This window comes from Pieris rapae, chromosome 14 (assembly GCF_905147795.1).
Source record: "Pieris rapae chromosome 14, ilPieRapa1.1, whole genome shotgun sequence".
Taxonomy (NCBI): domain Eukaryota; kingdom Metazoa; phylum Arthropoda; class Insecta; order Lepidoptera; family Pieridae; genus Pieris; species Pieris rapae.
Genome location: NC_059522.1, coordinates 6,150,511 through 6,169,367, shown reverse-complemented (window position 1 = coordinate 6,169,367; position 18,857 = coordinate 6,150,511). Strand labels below are relative to the sequence as shown.

The following is an 18,857-nucleotide window of genomic DNA, read 5'->3' as shown; positions in this document are numbered from 1 at the left end:
TGGAATACTATCTGCGTACTATCTCCCTAATGGAAACTTTACTATGCGTTATAGAATGCTTTTGGCACAGGAATAATATTTTTACAAGTAAGGCATTTAAGCGAGTTCCATACTCGTGCGATAATTTTTTTCCTGTCTTTTACTCACAATTCTCTATGCATCAAAAGTATTCTACAATTAAAGTGCCATCTAAATTTGCATAGTTTTGGTATGAATTAAAAGAGATTGTTAGATATTAAATCCATAGATTGGTGAATTCTTGTGCATTTGTTATGTTAGTATAAGCTATATTACAACTATATGATTAATTCAAACAATGTGAGCATTTTTAATACTTGTACATCACTTGCGTTTAATGACTCCCATGCGAGAGAAAATCATCAAAGTTTTTTTAAATATTCGAAATATTGTATAAATAGTACCTTATTAAAAATAATATATTGTATATAAAGAGATATTTTAGTTCTTATAGATCAACACTACAAAACAAAGTACTCGAGACTAATGAATACTATTTTTAAGTAAATGGCACTATTTTTACTAGTCGACGTGAGTCTTATCTTACAAGCTAAAAAAATAGAACAAGCTTAAATCTGTGTGTGCCTAGTAACTATCTATTATGCACATTTACAGCAGTATCGTGCTTCTATATGGTAAATATTTACAATCTAATATTCCGGATTTAGGCCAATTAACTTGAAACAATCGATCAGCAATTGCTCTATATTTTTCAGTGTTAAATTTCAATATAATTGTGTCAACTGCTGATATTTGTTTTGTATTGTCCACTCGAAACGTTAATTGCGATGATTAATATATTTAAATAATTAATAACATTTGGGTCACACCCGGTTAGAATTTGCAATGCGTATTTTCTTATAAGTGTTTAAGCATTAAAATAGCTGATTTTTACAACATATATCGCAAATAATCCCTGTGAAGTACAAGGTTATAAAATTGGGTGTGTAATTATCCGTGTGTTAAATGTGTGTATGTGTTCAGATCTTGTGTTATACCTTGCTGGGCTGGTTGAGGCGGATAAGGCGCGTAGTGAGGCTGGTAGGCGTCAATAGGTGCTCCGCCGGCGCCGCTTCCCGCAAATTGTTCAGCGTTGTTTGAACTGCCTGCTATAACATATAAAACTATTAGTTACTAGTAGACGGTAATCAAATAATTTCACTGCGTCAACACAAATAAGTATTTACATTATAATATTTAAATTAAAATAGTATTTGTATTTACAGACACATTTTTGATTTGAATTTTATTAATCATTTTTAGGCAAAAAAAAAAAGGTTACCCTGCTCTAACAACAAACAATTGTTCTCCGGAAATCAAATTTGGGACCAAGATTTATGGTCATCTTACACAGCACAGAGGTGGTAAATAACATGCAAGTTAAATATATATCTAACTTACTACATTCTACGTATACGTTTCATAAATAACATGCTATAAGATCAAATCTAATATATAGAATTCTCGTGTCACAATGTTTGTTCCGATATTTCTCCGAAACGGCTCGACCAATTCTTAAGATTTTTAATGCAAATTCAGTAAGTAAGAGAATCAGCTACTATCTTTTATTCAAACCCCTAAGTGATAAGAGGGTGTCCACAGCAAAAAATAAATTTATTTCTTAGGCAAATTTTTGTTTTTATTTATTTATGATACAACATACAGAAATACATAGAACCCTTTTCATCTACCCTCTACAACCAACCCCTATATTTTATTTGTTAGTTAAGAATTTATAACTTGAACTATTGAGGTTAATATAGAGAAAAATCACAAAAAAATCCTAAAAAGATTTCATTCCGGAAAACCGAAGTCTCTAGGGTAGCATAGCAAAATTTTCCATGTTGGTACGTACTTAAAAGGTAGGCTTTTGGCAGAAACGAAGTTCACGGGGACTGCTAGTCAGTTAATACGAAAAAAGCCTTAATAAAATTAATAAGTATATATGTAAATATTCAATATATTTACTAAACGATTGGATAGCCAAATAAAGCATGCCGGTATATGCGCAAACATTTTTAAGCTACCACTACTCAAAATACATTCAAAGAATTGTCAAGTCTCTTACCCTTACCTGCATTTGCAGCGTTATTGTTCTTTCCGCTCTTTTTCTTAGTGGAGGCTTCGACCTGGTTGATGATGGGTTGCGGGTCTATACCACCCCGATCAAAATGACATTCGTAAGCTAACAAATTCTTTGTGTAGTGCTTCCGTAACGTGTAAGCGGCGGACGAAGACGCTCCAATACCGAGTAAGCCAGCTATGTCCTTCCACGTTTTGTTTTTCGTCACCTGGAATTGATGGAATTAATTAATATGGACATAAATATTAAATTAAGAAATTAAAGCATAAGTCTCCATAATTTATGATACAGGCTTTTGAAACAACTTAATCCGTTCTTGTATGAAGACATTAGGTATGAAAGACAACATAGGTTACCGAGAAGGATTATTGTGAATATTTTTTTTAAAGTATGGAAGGCAAAACAAAATTATCGAATAACATTTACAGACTGAATTGAAATATTTTTTTTGACAAAAAGCGAATCGACATGAAAAGTCATTTTTATAAAATCCTTAATAAATTGCATGTTAAAAACTTAATTATTTAAAATATATGGAATATTTGAATGGCTTAACTTTCACAAAGCCATCACTAGTATTATTAAATGCAACTTTCATTACACAAAGACTGAATGAGAACATTAAGAATAAAACGACAGCAATAATTTCTATTGTTAACGACCAGAAATCTCACCATTAATTTTAATAATAATGAAAACACCACCGTTCTTAACGCTAGCCCTGGCAACACTAATGTTTATTTAAAATACACTGTAATGCCTGGCCCGTAATGATAAAAATTTATTAAGTGTCGTTAAAGCCTTAAACTTTATGGCTATTCACATAAAGCTGCACACGCATCCACATTAAATCGCTAAGTATATTAGTTAGGGTTACACCGTCTTTTTATTACATAAATCAACTTTTTATATTACAAATATATAATGAGAATTTTCACGCTTGCTTTTAGTTTATTTGTATATTTAGTATGACTTAGTTGACCGCACTTTGAAGGATATTTTCAAAACATTTCGAGAACCATCTAGTAGTTCTTTAAATAGCCGCTGATCTTAAAATAGTAAACTTTTAAATGACAACTAATTTATACACTTGTAGGTCCTAGAAACGAAACAAATTAATTTTAATGTATTGGTTGATAATCAACTTTCTTTAAAATTAAATCATTAGCGCGATTGAATAAATAATTTCCAAAACTCACCTCAACAAATCCACCCCGGTCGCGCACAAGTAGATACAGCCTGTAGAGATCCAAGGGCTGCTTGGAAATGGTCGGACATGCGGGTATGGGCGTCCGGCGTTCCTCCATGAAGGCGAGTAGCCTCTCGACCCAGCTCCGCCTCTCAGGGGCGTCGTCCATCTCGTAAAGCTTGACCAGCGAGTCCGACTTCTGGCGCAACACACGACATCATATACCCCGTAACTACTGCTCGGTCGCAGCATATCGAAAATATGCACTTTTTGTCTATAGATGTGGTATAGACAATGAAGTATATTTTTTCTTTTAACTACTGCGAGACTTATACCAGGGTACCACTACCAAAATCCTAGTCCTAAATTTTAGGCGACAGGCAAAAAACGTTTTTTTACTGCCATTCTCTTTTAGACAAATATTCTTTTCTGTAGAAGAGATTGGTCACTTGCATTGATTTTTCACGAAATAATTAGGAATTGAATTTTGTAAACAGATTCCTGGTTTAAGCCAACGTTGAAGAAGTAATCGTTGTTAGTAAACGTTCGCCTTAGTAAAATGCATTAAACGGAATACGAGTATGCAACCGAGTGATAAAATTTATGTTTTAGTGTACATATTTTCGATATCAACTGCTCTTTAACATGCTACTTTAAATTAAAATAAAATAAGCATAATGTAGCATTGAACGGCTTTTCTAAAGCATTTTGTTCGTTTTAAAAACAGATCGAATCTCTTAACCGCAAGATTCAGTGTAGAGACTCAAACTGTTCCCGTAAGTGAAAGTTCAAAGAGTTATACTTAGACTTAAGTATCGTCTCCTGAACCTTACCCTATGCCGTTAAATGAAACTCACCGGCAAATTATGGTAAATTAATACAACATAAACCAGTATCTCGAGCCAACACCAATTAGAGAGAGATAGCAGTAAGCATTCTATAACTCGTAACTATTTGAAGGAATTCAAAAATGCATGGCAATTTAACATACTACGTTGCATTCGGGCACCAATAACGGATTTTTTGTTACCAAAGGCACACTAAAGTGTTTGGTGTAATGATTTGATTATACATAGTTCAACTAAAATAATGAAACTGTTCAAAGATATATAAATTTTGTAAGTCAGTCAATATAATAAAAAACATAATACATTGCTATAAAATAATTATATAAAGATTTTGTGTTATTAAATTTGTTGAATAACAGAATAGATTTCGTCATAAATATAATATAGAGCATAGCATTTGCATTAGCCATGCTTCGTTATTCAAATGCTGAAATTATGGCAAGCAATATTTTGCATTCCTTTATATTTTCAATACAATCAACATTACACCAACCAAATCCTGCAAAAGAGATATGATATCGAGCACTACTCATGCTTAGTGATTTTTAACTTGATATAAACCTTTGATCTGTAGGACTCCGGAGGTATGTGACTGTTAAACACCTGAAAGATACGACAATGCAATGCTTACCATCTCCATTTTATATACCAATTGCTGATTTTAGTTTAGTTATATAGATTTGTATAAATTGTGCTACAGGTGCAAACAAGAAACAATGTGCTAGATTAGTCATAATTATTTAGTTACATCCTACGAGTAACAATACAATAGAAACTAAATTTTGATTGTGGTCAAGCCTGAATACCTTTAAAACAAAAGGATATAAATCAAATAATAATTTTCAGACACAATTAATGACTACAGTATGACGGGGCTTTTAAGTCCCAAATATATATTGAATACTTCATTATTTTTTGTTCTATCACTTTTCAAATATATGTGACAAAAAAAAATAACTACTCAAAACTTATAGTATTTTTATATTATCATTTATTAAAATAAACAGACCAATACAAGACACTTTCGTGTTGAAGGAAATTTTAGAAATGTCATTTTTGAAACTACATTTCTATAGTATTGTTATACATAGGTTACACCAGAGCTATTGAATTACCTAAGTACACCGTGGAAATAAGACTTTTACATTGTGGATTAAAATATGTCTTAATAAATTAACACATACATAAATACCTGTACAGTATAAAACGTAAATTGTATCAATGACTGTGTTGTAAGTTGTTGAATGAATTACATAATATAAACATATTGCTAACTTAATGTATTTACTTATACAGTTTAATTGTATGATAGTAGGCTAACTCTGTTCTAGGGTATCTATGTTTATGATTTGTAAGGCATTTAATAATTTTCAATATAATTTAAATATGCCTATATGCATTTTGGTAATGGAAGGCAACATCTTGAACATAAATTTGTAATGTTAGTGGTACAATTACCGCTATATAGTAATATATATACAGAGCTCTAATATTTATTATTTGACGTTCTTTTCTGGACATGAGGATTTAATAGACTATTTAATATTGGTTGGTCTTATAGGTATAACACTCACGGGACTAGAGGGTGGTCTTGGCCAAGGCGACGGCGAAGTCTCGTAGTCATCGTGGGCGGAGGAATGTGAGCCACCTCCCGGCGAGGGCGAAGGCGCCGCACTGCCATAGTCCTTGCGAGAGCCCTTGCCGGTGCCGCATGGCTCTTCGCCCGATGCTGGAAAGCGTACATTTGAACATTTAAACTAATTTTTATCACAAGTAAGACTTAATTTTATCAACGTTTTTTAAGGGGGATGTGAATTAAAACAAATCTTTGATTTCAAGCTTACCCCGAGTTAGATCACAATTATTGTTCGAAATAACTGAAAATAATGATAGTTAGATAGTATAAAGAGATATACCTGCGGATGCATTACTGAGCGTGCTCTGCTGGCTGCCTTCGTCCAATGGAGCTCCATCAGGGCCGGTCGTGACGAGGGCTGTTGCTGGCGGCGCCGGACCATTATCGTGAGCCTCTCCTGGCGCATTTGGCGGTCCCATTGATTCACCCGGCGGACCCATGTGACGGCCCACACCACCCTGAAAACATAGTGTATAACTAACAACTACTAAAAAAAAACAAAGTTGAATAAAAAGATTAGTAAACGATAGCTAGGAATTTGTAAAATAATTAATGAAGGGCTAAAATTTCCGTACTCGTGGAGTGGTTAAAATATTAATGTTAAATAGTTGTTGGTGAAAAAATTCAAAAGTTATGTGGTTAATTAAATGATATTTCTTTCTTTTAATTAACCTTCCCTGAACAATTGCCATGGACAAGAGGCAGGCAATTGTGGATTCACGAGATTTAGTATGGTTCATTTAATAATATACCTTAAGTGGTGGATAGTGTTGAGAAGGATGCGGTGGCGCCGTAGGTCGGTACCCGCCATATGGATATGGATGGTTACGCGGCGGCGGATATCCGTAGGGCTGTGGCGGGTACGGCGCGGGCTTATAGTGGTAGGACTGCGGGAGCATGGCCCCGGGCGGTGGAGCCCCAGAAGGAGGCGGGCCGGCCGCCGGGGCCCCGGCTCGCACTGGCGGGCCGCCGCCGTCTGACAGTGACGATGACGGTCGCGGTGGCATACTGACGTTCTGTGTACCTGGAATATTAATTTAATTCATTATGTGACTGCGATACTGTGTAGATATAGAATGAAATGCCAAAAGTGTGTATTCGAAGTAGCGATGTTTTATTTTTTTAAATGATTCTTTCGTTTCGTTTTTACAATCAATATACGTAATGGTAATAACTGTTATATGTTATTTTTGTCCACACACTTCACCGTACGTAGAGTTGACGTAGAATCAAGATTCGAATATTTTGTATTTTATAATAACGCTTAAAGATAAAGCCAAGACACTAACAAGATAAATCCACGTAATAGAAACAGCTGTGACGATAAAATTGTATGCTTTGTATTATTTTTTCTCTGGCAGTGTGTATATGAAGTGAATAAATATAAGACAAACGCGATACTGCTTTTGTTGATATCAATAATTTTATCAAGGTCATACTATTTTTATCGGTCAGTAGGTGAAAATAGATGAACACTGTCAATATTAGGAGAGTATTAATAATAAAAATACGAACCAATTTGTATATTTGATTTGGCAAATCAAAAAATTCAACGCCGAAACAACGGGAATATGCAAAATACGGAGGGAGGCACTTGAATTAAATTGTATCCGAGAGTGCAAGCAATGTTTGAGCGTGTGATCGATCTACACTCACGATTTGAATAATACAGTTAACGAGGCTCGGCTAAGCCTGCATCAATCGAGGGAGACGCACCGGATCACTTTCGTTTTCATCTGGAACGTGAGCCGCATGCACCGCTAGCCTGCGAATTCTCTGCACTTTAACGCGACCGTATAAGTGCATACGACATACACATTGACCGAGGCCGAGATTTGCGACGAAAGTGGTATTGCAGCTTTTATGTGGGTCGATTTGACTGTTACGTTACTGTTACGCGATAGTCTATTAATCTTAACATTGAGTGTTTAGTTCTATAAATGGCGAAGCCCTTTCCAGTTTTCTCGTCAACACTGGGTGGCACGGCTCGAATGCTACTAGCAAAATGCAAACAGTTGACCAAGAAAATTAATATATTGAGACAGCCTTTTTCTCCCATATTGTAAAACACAAGTTCTGGCGTAACTAAATCGGCAATGTGTTTTTATTGACACGAATACTAACCCCGATAGACTTCAGACAAAGATATCTCGTAATAAAAAATGCAGAACACTTAAGTCAGATCGTTTGATAATCTCATTGTCGGGCTATTATCGAAGACTTAATATAGTGGCGGAACGATGAGACATTGGGTAGACAGCGAGGCGCCAGTGAATCATAGATAAGGTAATGTACCCATATATATACAAAATATATCTATGGTTGACGTATGTTTAGGAATACCGGTGCCGCTTTTTAAAACGCGACGGTAAGCCTTCAGTATAAAAAAATATTGAAATTGTAAAAATGCTCGCATAGGCTTATCCAAATTAGATCAGAACAAAAACGATTGCTGTTGTTTTATTTTTACGGCTATGCTAATTTTATTATAGTAGCATTGTTTCATGTCTACAATAGGATGAACGAGCTCATGTGAATACAAAATTAGATAATTTCCCTCACTGTCATGTCTTAGAAATGCAATACAATTTCATTACTGAAGATCTTTTCATACATTTTGATAAATAAAAGTACTAAGCATAAATATTACAACTTACAATAGCAGACAAGAGTTTGAATAGCTAAAGATAGCATATTATATAAAAAGGCTTCCACGATGCGTATACAGTCAAAACCGTTTACGAAGACATCGTTTAAAACATACCGGTTATATTGACCAAAATCAAAGGTCTCCGCTGAATTCATTGTATTAGGTTCTTAATAAAAACGTTATCAGCTGTTACAACCACATATGAGTAGTCCCTTTGATATTGTTATAACAGATTTTGTCTTGTCAACGAATCAACGTAAAAGTATTGGCGACTACCGAACAGTAATCAATGAAGAATTTTTTACGATGTTTACATAAAAGATTCTTATAAGCTAATATATAAAAAGCTGGACAAAGCAATAAATTTTCAAAAACAACGATACATTTGCGGTCATTCTAAATAATAAAGGGCAAACAATTTAAAGTAGGTCATGCCAATTAAAGTTCTGTAACATTTCAGTTATATAAATAACGATTAACAATACTCTACGATAATTTAATTCGACGTCGGACAAGATAAATGAAGCCAATGTAAAGAGCAAGACAGTGCGCGTGAGTTTTACAATCGTGGTAACCAGCTCTGTCAAGGGCGGCCACTAATCGAGGTCTTTACTTTCCACCCACCGCCTAGATTCTTAATAAACATATTATGAAGAAAATATCAATAAATTTACGTAATTTATTTAGAATACTTTAATTGAAAAAAGGAATATAACAAATTATGGTTAAAATAACTAAGCAACAAAAACGTTTTGCTTATGATACTAGCAAAATTGATTTTCAGTGAAATCAAATTCGATATTTCATGTAGCCATGATGAGCCAATAATCAACCCGACTATAACCACAATAAGGCATGCTAAACTCTAATCAATGAAAGTTATCAATAAACAGTTAACAAGCTGAGATGAATCACGTAGTGCCCGTGGGCAGCATTCAACCGCAACAGGTGAAACTGTTATTTCCTGAATTTCGACTGAGTCACCTCATTCAATTAATCCTACTCGATAATGGAAACTAATCAACACAAGATAAGGTGTATTTTGCATTGTTAATCATTGGGCATATTAATGTCACGTATGGTACTAGAATGCGGTAAGGCATATGCGTTGTGCGTTGTGTGGCGGACGCATTCCGCGCAAACCTCTGTTTATTACTGACAATTATCGATTCGTAATTAACTATCACGTTTTGATATATTACTTTTAGTAGCACAATACAATTGAATATTTTTTATTTAAATTAATATTTTTCAATATCATTATTATTTTGTCTACGGCTTTTCTCATAAGCGGCTCTCATAGCGTGTGAATGTTGGCCGTACATTACGAATATTAATTGTAAATGACATTAATTGTCTACTTATATAATTACTAATATATGTATATTTCAGGCATTGTAAAAAGCTTAAATGAACATCAAAATCTTTTGGCTAGATGGTATATTCAAAACACATTATCCATTATTTACATTACATTCATACAATCGTATGACTGTCGTTTGACATTTGCATTGCTGTGATTTAAGAGGACTTCACATTTAATTCATGTCTTATTCAGTCCTTCGTGGGTTTCACTCTGCGTCATAACGGATGTAAAATGAATTTAATGAAAACTTAAGAAATATCTTGGCTAGATTCAAATATACAATCAACGACGATTCAGAATGTTACTAACATAAAACAGATGAGTACTAGCTCTTGAATACAATTTTTATACGAACATTGTTTGGATTGTGTTGCCAGAGACTCTTCCAACTTTTATACTTAGTTTTCATCACACCGTTTGTACTGTGGACTTAGAGGAACCGGTGTTTAACTGAGTGATTGAGACATGTAGTTTGTTTGTATTGTATATTTACGTGGTCGTATTGCTGTGTAGTTATGAACACCGCACGGCCAATGCAACTACCACTTTGTGGCGGCTACTAGTATATACCGCAACTAAGTGGTCACACAGGGTCAGAGTAGAAATAATACACGCTCTAATTCTGAGGCACAACTCTCTTTCGTTTCGTTAAGAAATCTTATTTATATACTAGTAGGTATATAGGGAGTAAATCTACGTTTATATTTAAGTATACATATCTATGTACTTTCGTTTAATCATTTCCATTTTACCGCTCCATTTGGAGACTTTAAAAACTTTATTAACCAATTTAATATAAAACCTCATTAGCTATTTCGTAAAACTTTCGAAACAAATTTTAGTAACTGGATATCTCACTTTTTACCTTTTACAACTTCTATGCAACGCTCAGCTTCTATGTTTTCCTATTACTGGATTTGTCAACAGGAACTTAATATATTCGGTAGTGAGTTGATCATTACCTAAACCTAGAAAAGCTTGTATTTTTTTATAATTTGTTTTTTTGTAAAATGTTATGTATTTTAGAATAGATAGATTGCAACTTATACCATATCAAATTATCATTATAAATTATTATATTCAAATAAATAAATATACAGTCAAAACCGTCAACTACGACATCGTTTAGAAAAATATACCAGTTATATTGACCAAAATCTAAGGTCCTGGCTGAATTCCATTGTATTAGGTTCTAATAACAACGTCATAGGCTGTTACGACTATTAGTTTTTAAAACCAAATATATGTTGTCTCTACGATGTCGTTGTAACAGATTTTGACTGTAATTACTTTTTATGACGAATTTATTTCTCCATTTGCGTAAAAAGTTGGAACCAAGTACCAGTACAACAATCAACCCTTAATGTAATTCTGTCAGTGCCATGCAAAACCGACAAAACTGTCTCCCGAGGTCGAGTTCGTCCATTGTTGCCACGAATTGTTGCAGACTCTATTTGTCTGTCAATATAATGGTGAACGTGTGACAATAGCGTTAACAAGAGCGTCCTAGTTGAAACAAACGGCGACACGGCGGCGCTGTCCGCCGCCCGCCGGCGCTCCATTTAAATTGATCACTGACGGCGAGCCAGTTTAATAAACACAGCCTGTTTCAGCAGAATAGATTGAACCAATCTTTTTCCAAAATGTGTTTTATGTTTACAAGCCCAAATTGCAGTATGAACTGGACCTTATAAATTATTGTGGTACGTTATTTTGATTATTAATAAATACGAGTAACTTGGATATGATAGTGTAGAAATAAAACTGGGACTGATAAGCCCAACCAGCGGCAACGAAATGCGAAAAGCAAAAAAAAAACAACGTGACTACTCCGTTTACGTTAAGGGGTCATTAACTCAGCAGACGAGAGGGTAGGCGATGTAAGTGAATGTTTTTAACGGGCGAGAAATCCGGCTGGGAAAGAATGTCCGCACCATTAGGTGAGGGTGAAACGGGGTGAATGCGGTATCGAACCCCCAACTGACCTTGACTTACTGAGATTTATCACTTTTCCGTCGTTATTTGAATATAATTAATTCCTGGTTAGGTTAACGCACATCGCAACAGGTCCCGAGCTCTTATTAATTCAACTCGTTGACTCAACACAAATGATGATGGAAGTTACGTCCACATGACTAACATGGCAGATGTTTGACATTTCGTGATGTGGGGTATAACGATATGATAAACACAGACAGTAAATCTGAACAATATGATTACTACCAGATCACCATTTCTTTTTGATATTGTTATGTACAACCAGAGTTTAGTTTTACTGACATGTCAATTCAGACAAGACGCAGCGGTCTCGCATTGAGTTAATCAAATGAAAAGACGAAAACGACTTGATTAAACTCATAACACGAGACCTATTATTTTCTGCTATAACAGAGCAGCTGGTGTACCGTCAGACAAAGAGCAGGACCCAAGCAGGACTCCGAGTTGCCGTATGGAGTAGCAAGAGCTATGCGCTCGAGGTTATCTTGGCTGCCCGCGGAGTCCCCAAAAATGCCAGATAAAGAACCGGGTACAAATAGCAGAGAAATAATTTGCTGATTCGCAAAAATGTTTTTAACCATTAGTCTCAAATGTATGTGTCAATACATTTATATATATATTGTAATAAACAAATGTTCAGCCATCGAATTACTATAAAAAGTACTATACAATATACGGGTGTGCGAAATTTAAAGACGTTACGTCTGTGAAGTCCTTAGTCGCTATTCGCAGATTATTTCGGAGTGTGGGGTTACCAAAAACCTTCCTCGCTTTAAAATTCTTTAAAAGGTCGTTGAACTCATCAAGGACGCGGGACACGTGGCAGTAAAGGCTTTGTGCGAGGACAAAATATACACAGGTGGTTAGTTATGTATATTTCCCGGGTTTCCTACAGGGACCGACCCCGTTTTATGAATGATGTATGTATTTGAAATTACCAACAATGACAATTTATGACGACCATTACAAAAAAGAACTTTAATTATCTTTTTAGAAAATATAGAAAAACAGCTCAGATGAGGACATAAATTAAAGTATAAGCCAAGGCCAAGATTAGCATACAAAATAGTGTCACACTTTATCATTTAAAGTTAAAAATCTAAACCAGTGCCAAGTTTTTTAAAAACTTTCTTACGTTTTTTTATGAGTGTTCCACTTTCGTTCAATAAGTTACAATTTAAAATAAACCATTTTATAGTAAAGTAACTAACTTATTTAAACATAATATGCTTGTTGTCTCTATTGAGAACCAAGTTAAAATTATTGTCATACTCCAATAACCCTGAGAACTGAAAACTTATCTTTAATAAAGTGATCGTTCCAGATAAGATATGCAATTGCACTATATAAAGAGTATATACATTATCGTGTGCGATGATATTTTTTTTATGAATCAAATATGTGTATACATTTGGATACCTTAAACTTGGATTGACCATAAAACCATAATTTTGAGAACATAAACTCTTAAACTTATCATTCATTTCCACTCTGGCAAAGGCGAAATATATTAACTTGCAGTAAAGGGATCGCTGGAAGAATGTAAAAAGTACACAATTTTCGGCACCAAAAATTCAGCCAAGTTGACTCAGGGTCAGTCTTATCTTAGCCCGTGGCATTCCTCTACTGATACGCACGACAGAATGACTGCGAAATGCTTTTAGTGTCCATGTACGATTTAACGCTATCAGAGCAATGAAATTTAGACCTTCTTACCATAAGCATACAATACAAAATATAAATCATTCGAGTCGACTCAATTTTGCGCAAAATAAACCTTATAGAATGAAAATTAAAGGCGTTTTTGAAAGTCACGTTGCATACGGGCGACGAACAATACGCAATTCACCTTCGGACGCGTCGGGTTGCGGTGTTGCGGCTTCATTGTATTCCACTAACGATGGAACTCCGATTCGAAATGAGCACAATACCTTCCACAAACAACTTTATTTTTTATTTAGCTCAACTCGATATTTCATTTTGTATACTGATTGACATCAAGAATAAACACGTAATGATAAATAATGCTTTGAACGCAAAAGGCTACGTGGGCAAGGAAAAAATAAAAATACATATAGCAATGTGCGAAGGGTCAGAAAGGTCAGCTTCAGCGAAACAATTTTCTTTGTCATTTTGTAGAGGGTTAAATGTTCTTGCTCAAAATATTTCCTATTTTATGTTTCAAATTGTGAACATCATCACCACACGCATAAAACTTTCGTTTCGAGTAGCTCTGCATACTTTTCCAAGTTTATATGGACTGGATACGAAGGCCAACCAAAAAATACGTTGACGTCATCAACTCACATTATCCAGCGACAGACGGTTAGAGAAACCAACAAAGTGAGACTTACACTGCGGGGTTTGAATTTCCACATATATGTACGTACATAGGAGCGGAGTATTGCATGGCGTCCAATGCGGGCGGTTTCGTGGCAAACGAGATCCGTTGGTGAAGGTGTATTGCGGTCACATAACCGGTATTTGAACGCGGTACGATCGCCGTTCGCCAAGTCTTTTCAAGTTTATGCTGGCTGTTTTGAGAAAGCCTCGTTTACTTGACGTTAACTTAACACTGTTCGCATTCTCAATTACGAGCCACAGTTATGACAAACAGATCGCTCGAAGGCAGGACGTGATAAAATAGCAATGACGTTATATGAAATTACTTTCGCTGGTTAGTGGTAATTTCATTAGAAGTGTGAAGATAAAAAGTTAAAATAAAAATGTACTATGTACTTAGAAAAAATATCTTGGCGTAATTCATCAATAAACATGATTGCATTCAACTGCTAGACAGTGCAAAACAACTTACACGTGCCGGTTATTCCAGTAATTACACAAAAAACGTTTTATTGCATTGAAGAACTCTGGTATAAATTAGTGAAATTGTTTAAGATTTCTATTCCTCTAAAGTCTAAGTTCTGCTTTAATTTTTAAGATTTTATTTTTGTAAGTATGTAATAAAATGTGTAATTAAAATTTGCCAAATGGTATAAACATCTATTTAAATTACACGACTTGTGTTCAAAAATTTTACCTTCTAAACTATAAACGACGACAAAATTTCCATTGAGGTGGACCTATTTGTTTGTACGCTGGCTGAGTTCACAAGAGTTGCTTGCTATATTGTTAGTTATAGGATTTAGGAATTTAAGTTTAATTTTTTAATGTTTGTATGTAGGTTAGTTGGTGTGGGTAATATAATGGAATTCTATCGCATTAGTTGTAACTGTTAAGATAGGAAAATTTACTGGAAATAAATAAATAAATAAATATTTAAAAGGTCTTTGTACGTATATACGTATTATACGGCTTTATTTACTTAATAAAGGCGAAATCGAAATTACAGTATCAGAAACGAAACGTGGTAACTTGAACTCGACACAATATTTTATGAATGGAACGGCCTGAGATCAAATATCTAGGTTAGTTCATAGTCGTCAAACAATTCTAAGAAGTCGGCTGCGGGCATCTACTTAGTGACCCGTGTAAGCGACCGGGCTGTATTACAGACGTCTCTATTTCGATGAGAATCTCAAACCTTAAGGTTATTGATAAGTTTTAAAATAGGCTTTCTTAATTCTTATGAGTTTTCTGTATCACAACTTCGGTGTGAACTTATGACACAATTTGTACAGTGCGATGAGTATGTATCAGACGATTTTGTATTCTATTCGTTATATACTGGTTGCGTGCGAGAACCGTCATGATGGAAAGGGTGTTTTCACTTTCTCAATGGCAGTTAGTGAATAAACATTGAGCGAACGTAGGTGATAACTTTTCAGCTTGGTATATAAGGTTATGTATCGGTTGAAGAGCAAGTCCGGCCGGCGAGCGTGACGTGTAGACAGACGGAGGTAGAAAGGTCCTGTTTTGCGTGCTCGTAGCGATGGGGGCAAGTTTTTCACGAGGCCCTATATACCGCGACCACCCCTCACTCGTACATAAGGCGGGTGGTGGGTGGTTCGCGCCCGCAAAAGGGGCAAAATACGGTGTACTCTGGGCGCCCGCTCTATGTGGGTCAATGTCGGGAAAGCCCGCGTCTGCTACTGACGAAGTATGCACAATGAATCCGATCAACACGCCTTTGGCGAAACTACACAGTTGGCAAACTATGTACTCACAGCGATGACCCTTATTGCGGTTGCTTAGAGCTCACTTTAATACTACGCGGCATCAACTACGTCGTCAATTGAAGTTCAGTCTGTACCTAACGAGTAATACTAATTACACGTCAAAATCTCACTAGTCCGTGGCTTGCAGAATAAACATATCTCATTGTGACATTTACATATGTAAGCTACCAAACATACTTCTTACGTCATAACTTGTTTCGGAACCAAAATGTTACATGTAAACGCAATGAAACCATATTGAAGCACTTAAACACTAGCTAGCCTCACAGTATATCAGTTACTCAGATTTTAATCTGAATCATTCATCTAAACTATTTAGTCTAAAGCTTTTTTTCCTTATTACTGGATTTGTTACTTGTTTAATATGATTGCGTGTGAGTGTACTTTATAAAATTTGTGAATAGGTTTGAAATGTATTAACTAGTGAGTACAAAATGTGAATGTGAAGGAGGCACAAAATCTAGCTCGCACGGTACTTTCACTTATTATATAATGGTACCAGTTTTTTTTATTGTGAAAAGAGTTTCTGAGCTGTTTTTATACTAGATAAAATTATGCACCACGGCTGCTTGTAACTTTGAGTGTTTACATGTATTCGATTGGGATATAAATACTGACCCTATGATTATTCGAAGGTACGTAATGTTCTTTTAGATAATATTTTTTCTAGTCTAGGTATCATTAATCAAAAATATTATATAATATTGTTATTTATATTAATAAAATATAAATACGTTAATAACGTATGTATTTATGAAATGTACGTGTTTCCAATCCTTCGAATTATAGCATTTGTGACATTAATAAATATATTCCACTTGGTGCTATTAACTTATATCTACTTAATACTCACCGACAGCCGGTGACATGGATCGCGATCCACTGGAGCCTGTGGGGCTCGGTGTAGGCCTCAAATGCGGCGTGCTGGCGCGCCCGGCGCCGCCGCTGCCGCCCGAGTCATTGCTGTTCTGCCCGGTCAGATCCTGGAATAACACACAGAAATGTTAATATTCAGTTAAGCTTCTATTTTTATAGTTACTATATCGGCTAGATGAGTCCGTTTCAAAGGACATTTTTATCTAATACAATGGAATCTCTATTACTCAAGGGAAATGAAAAAAAAATCGAGTAACAACCTTCGAGATCCATACGATTTAACTGCTGAGTGTTATTTTCGATTGTATGTCATGAATGCATTCACTCATTGCAAGTGTACAGGACAAAAACAATAGATTAGAAGCCCCGAATCCGAATATTCATTTGGGATTTAATTGCTATTACGAGTATTTCAGGGAATTCCAAGCAAACCGTCATTATATTTTACTAACTACGACTTACGGAGTCTCTTACATGAAATTCGAATTATGGAGTTTAAATATGTATTATTATCAGTACATACTTCGTAGGGAAATAACTTTTGCGTATTCAGTGGTTCAGCAGAAGGGAATGGCAAATTTTTTCGACTAAACTTGTCGAGGTTCGACTAATAAGAGATATCCACTGTATTTCAATAGAAGATTGATGCTAGACAAATGAAAAAAATCGTTTTGATCTGAATAGTCTTAAGTTTTTGTTGACAACATCTGCTCTAACATTTGTATGCAACAACACATTGCTAAATTTGCATACATTAGTTAACAAATAACAGTTACCCGAAGCACCTTGACACTACAACCTCGCCATCAACAATAGCAGAGTCGTGTCAATAGAACACGGCCCTCTAGTCGTAATGAAATGTATGCAATATAAACACGTGTTGCTTAATATAGAACTTAAAATCATGCCTTCTTGATATTTTAATAATTATAATACTCCATGTTATATATCTTATCATGAATGCCGTAAAGCATTCATTGATGCTGACCCATTGACATTATGAACACGACAGATAAGGAAACTATCAAACACATGGTATGTGTCATCGAAAGGTACTCAAAGCAAAGACCCGTTGCTCGTAAATCAGGTGATCCCTTTCGATAACAGGGCAACGGTACTTAATACCGCTACCGGAATATAAAGCTCATTATCGAAACATACAAAAACGACTGGCAAACACGTAAAACTTGAGCTTCATAAAGTTGAAAACGGAGCAATAATTCAAGAGAGAAAATGTGAGCTATGTAGCGCATTCTGTATAGCGGCAACAAGCGAAGGAGCCCGTCGAGCCAACTCACGACCCCCCGCTGTCGAGGTTAGCTCAGCCGAGAGGCTCCGGCGTCGATCAGACGAGTCCGGAGGAGAGCGGGGTGCGGGGCGAGAGGGCCTTCACGATAACCGCCTGATGTTTTTGCTGTGCTTCAAGTTCCAACCCAGCTCGCTCGCTCGACGCAGCCGCGCGTTCTTCATTTCGTTCAGAGTCCATTATCTATCGCTCCGTCCCGCTCGCACTTATAGCACGACTCGTCGCGCCTCGCCGCACCGGCCGCTGTTTTATTGCCAGTCCACGATTTTAACGTGCGCTCGCAACGTCCGGAGCACAAAAGTTTTTATGGAAATTACATTCCGAATGCGCCTCGCTCGCTTGCTCGCTCGGGAACGTCAATATAAAAGCACGATAACGAACGGACGAGTCAATTAATTATTATTGTTGGAAGCTGTCGGGACGTGCTGGGCGACTCTATCTAGATTCTGTATCTGTGTATTTCTCTGAAGCAATCGTATTCACATTGTATTACAGAATTCATTTCGATTTGTAATTCTGTTCTTGCTAATAACGAATGGAATGTTGAATGAATTTTTCCTCCCAACTTCTCTTTTAACATTTTTTAAAAGTATGAATAGTTTTGTGCGGAATAACAGAATAACGTACATCGCACCTACAAAAATATACGATATTGTAAAGAAATCAACTTTTATGCTCGTTTAATTAAATGTGGCTGAAACAAAAGTAGCTAGTGGGGTATATGTTGAATCCTTTTAATAAGCACACA

General features: G+C 35.7%; 1 protein-coding gene across 14 annotated transcripts in view; it reads right to left on the bottom strand.

Annotated features, from left to right (window-relative positions):
• Positions 1-18,857, bottom strand: part of LOC110994485 (trithorax group protein osa) — a 71,034-nt gene that overhangs the window by 6,630 nt on the left and 45,547 nt on the right. For 4 of the 14 annotated variants that reach the window (XM_022261135.2, XM_022261147.2, XM_022261144.2 and 1 more), the window contains exons 5-12: positions 16,781-16,910; positions 6,527-6,798; positions 6,055-6,232; positions 5,713-5,867; positions 4,700-4,741; positions 3,301-3,489; positions 2,087-2,309; positions 1,017-1,127 (exon numbers count right to left, since the gene is read on the bottom strand). In XM_022261135.2, the coding sequence (XP_022116827.2) occupies positions 1,017-1,127; positions 2,087-2,309; positions 3,301-3,489; positions 4,700-4,741; positions 5,713-5,867; positions 6,055-6,232; positions 6,527-6,798; positions 16,781-16,910 (1,300 nt within the window). The remainder of the gene's footprint in view (positions 1-1,016; positions 1,128-2,086; positions 2,310-3,300; positions 3,490-4,699; positions 4,742-5,712; positions 5,868-6,054; positions 6,233-6,526; positions 6,799-16,780; positions 16,911-18,857) is intronic. The other 10 variants (XM_022261139.2, XM_022261148.2, XM_045631227.1 and 7 more) reach the window with 6 other exon arrangements.